The sequence below is a fragment of the Fragaria vesca genome, linkage group LG1 (assembly GCF_000184155.1).
Source record: "Fragaria vesca subsp. vesca linkage group LG1, FraVesHawaii_1.0, whole genome shotgun sequence".
NCBI classification, from domain to species: domain Eukaryota; kingdom Viridiplantae; phylum Streptophyta; class Magnoliopsida; order Rosales; family Rosaceae; genus Fragaria; species Fragaria vesca.
This window is the reverse complement of record NC_020491.1, coordinates 1,035,033-1,038,360: the sequence shown is the minus strand read 5'-3', so window position 1 is coordinate 1,038,360 and position 3,328 is coordinate 1,035,033. Positions and strand designations below refer to the sequence as shown.

General features: G+C 38.8%; 1 protein-coding gene across 1 annotated transcript; it reads left to right on the top strand.

Annotated features, from left to right (window-relative positions):
- Positions 1-501: 501 nt before the first annotated feature.
- On the top strand, positions 502-1,811 carry LOC101293928. The gene is made up of 5 exons (XM_004288681.1): positions 502-524; positions 616-689; positions 776-879; positions 1,115-1,180; positions 1,314-1,811. The coding sequence occupies exons 1-5, from the start codon at positions 502-504 to the stop codon at positions 1,575-1,577; spliced, it is 531 nt and encodes a 176-aa protein (XP_004288729.1). The 3' UTR covers positions 1,578-1,811.
- Positions 1,812-3,328: the final 1,517 nt, after the last annotated feature.

Sequence of the window (3,328 nt, the reverse complement as noted above, 5' to 3'; positions counted from 1 at the left end):
TATACTACTCTCTCTCTCTCTCTCTCTCTCTCTCTCTCTCTCTCTCTCTCTCTCACTTGTGGAACTTTTTTCATCTGTACGCAAATGGTTATGCAACTAGTGTTCAAAATGTGTACAGCTTTTCTCGCATGCATTAAGACACTAGCATTTTGGTAGGTGCATTGCACTATATTACTTTTCAATTGCTGAAAATAATAGGTTGAAACTTGATTTATACAATCCTGCACTCATAATCAAGCCCAACAATCCTTTAAGAGATAACTTATGTAGAAAGAGTAGAATAGTGGGACTCATCAAAATATTTTGTCGTTTGGATTTAAAAAGGACATTACTGCTACTGCCTCTTAATCCTGCTACAGGCTAAATTGATATTTTATAAGTTTCAAAGCAATCACTAGAGGAGTTAAGAAGATCAGGGGAAAAGGGGATTTGCATCACTATTTTGAAATTGTAGAATGTATGAACTGGGATGACACATTGATTTATTGACTTATTCAGTATATGAGTGCTGTGTCTTGTAATATGTACTGCTAATTACTTATACAGTTGTACTTTTAGCCAATATAGACATCACTTTATTTAATTTGTCACTGATGGAGACAATGGATTGTCTAGATTCAATAAACGAGAAGACGATTTTCCTTCCTTGAGAGAATACAATGATTACTTGGAGGAAGTAGAGGATATGAGTAAGTTTTTTTTTTTCAGCTCAATAGCTACTTTTATTATTAACAAAAAGTTTAGGCTGACTAAAAGAAAAATTATTTGGTGGTAGCGTTTAACTTGATCGAAGGAATAGATGTCCCTGCTATCGAAGCCAAAATTGCACAGTACCAGGAAGAAAATGCTGAACAAATAATGATTAATAGAGCCCGCAAGGTAATCCATAAATAAAATGTCACTTGCTCTTCCTTTGCTTTTGCTGTTTCTACTCGGTGGATTTTGTCCCTTATAGGTGGTGAAGTTTTGGGCTGCTGTTTTTTTAATTTGTTATATATTACTGAAAACGAAAACTAAAGAAAATAAAAATATGTAGCTCTGATGCTGGAAGTAGGGAGATATAATCTGGAAAATTTATTTCAAGGTTCTAATGCTGGTGGTATTAATCATATAGGCTGAAGAACTAGCCGCAGCTCTAGCAGCAAGCAAGGGTCAACCTGTACAAAATGATACTGATTTCGTAAGAATATCAATTTTCTTGAGTTAGTGATAGACTGATAGTGCACCACGTAAATGACTTGTTATTGTTAATTGTACCAGTTGTTCCTGGACACCAGAGTTTTCTGAACTGATTTTTTTGTGCTCATTGATAGGCACTGAACCAAGGCTCTCAAGCAGGATTTGGTACTAGCATGCAGGGGCAATATGCACCTACAATTTCGGGTCAACCTCGACCTTTGGGCATGGGCGGCCCCCAACCACTGCCACTCGGAGGGATGCATGATATGCATGGATATGATGATGAAGAAATGATGCAGCTGCGAGCAGAGAGAGGTCCGAGGGCAGGAGGATGGAGTCCAAAGATAAGCAGGAAGAGGGCCCTTGAAGAAGCCTTCAGTAGCATTTGGGTTTCATAGGATCAGGGTTTCTTAATGACGGTAATGTATTATGTATATGGCTGAGTTATTTATTCATTCGTGAGGAAAAATTTGTTTTGACAGATTTTTGACATGCGGGGAGGTTTAATTTGATATCGCCTAAAGTTATGACGATCAAATATTGTAGAATTATTCATGTACCAGGAAGTCAGGAATGATTGAGGGCCACAAGGAGAGAAAGAAGTCTTTTTCATAAAAGTTTAGAATTACAGCATCTAAAAGAGGTTTATGAAATCTAATCTGCAGAGAAAGCAAATATTACACCATCTAAAAGTTGTTACTTGTAACTCCATTGAACTTATTAAACCTTTCATCGAGAAAAAAAAAAAACAAAAACAAAAAAAACTTCTAATTAAAACTTGAATCGAATACAGTTGATCGAAATAAGTAAAAAACTAATGCCGCCTTGTCAAATAAAAGAAATTCTTCCCTCTTGCTACTCCTTCAGACCAATCGCTATAAGTAGCTGGCTCTTCTGCTTCCTCCAAATTTGCCAAGCTCTTCAGGGAAATCAAGCTCCCATGAAGACTTATGATATGCCTTTGCACCAAATTACCCTCAATTGGACATTTGACAAGAGTCTTGGTAACAACAGGTCCTCTCATATCCAAAAACAATGTTATTGTGGCCGATGAATGTGTGAAAAGTATGCCATGCTCCCATTCACAACAAACAGCTTCCGAAAACTTAAATTGAGGATCTAATTCAAGCACTTGAATACTGATGGAATAATCCAACATCCACTGTTTTTTAATGTAGTCTTTCATCACCCATATCTCAATAGTCGTACCTGATGTAGTATCCACTATGGCCATAGATCCTCTATAATTGATCAAGTGTAACTGACAGCACGTATCCGGTAATCTGTAGGGATTGGGAATCCAAAAGAACTCTTCTTTCTTGAAGTCGAAAGAAAGTATATGGACTTGTCCTTGAATTCCTTCCCTTGTATAAGGATACAAGAGCCAATGCATATCTCCATGAGCACATACATTCTTGTAGCAACGTAATGTTATTTCCGGAGGTGGAGCTGAGGTTACCTGTCGCCATTCGCTTGTGCCGAGTACAAGCACTTGGACTACCCAGCATCTCGCTCCGTACCTTTTCCTAATATCTGTAACACGAACAATCTTGTAGGTATTGCCGTATTGGTTATACTATCGAATCCCATACCAGTCGAAACATCCCTTGCTTCGGAATATGGACCAAAAATTTGTTGAGCAATACTGTGACTGGGTGGGAGCTTTAGAACTTCTCCTCGAAGAGGATTGATCAAGAAGCTGAGTGCATGATCGCTCCAGTATTTGATGCAAAACATGTTACAGAACACAAACCGTAGACTGTAATATGTGGGATTGGATGACTGCAAAATAAGTCTTGGATTAAGTTGAGGAGCACCTTGGGCATTGGAAGGGTCGTAGTGAAGTGAATGAAAGGAGGATAGCATGTTTTCTCGGCGAGAATAAAAGCGTGATAGGCCATAATGCAGGATGAATTGAGGTGGAGCGGGTGTTACACGAGAATCTGGATCAAATACCAAAGTAGAGTGCAGCTTAACAAAAGAGGGGGAGTCGACTATGCTTAACAACATCTTAGAGACGCATCGGATGCGACACACAGACTCTGCAGACACTCTCTTTAGGATGTCCACCAGGAGTTCCATGGGTAGCAGCTCCATCAAATTCAACTTTCTGTGGCGGATCCTTCTGTGGCTCTTCATATTGTCCCAA

Coding starts and splice junctions, on each gene's coding strand:
- LOC101293928 (XM_004288681.1), top strand. CDS start 502: ATGAGTGCTGTGTCTTGTAATAT. Junction 880..1,114: donor TGATTAATAGAGCCCGCAAG/GTAATCCATAAA, acceptor TTAATCATATAG/GCTGAAGAACTAGCCGCAGC. Junction 1,181..1,313: donor TACAAAATGATACTGATTTC/GTAAGAATATCA, acceptor GCTCATTGATAG/GCACTGAACCAAGGCTCTCA.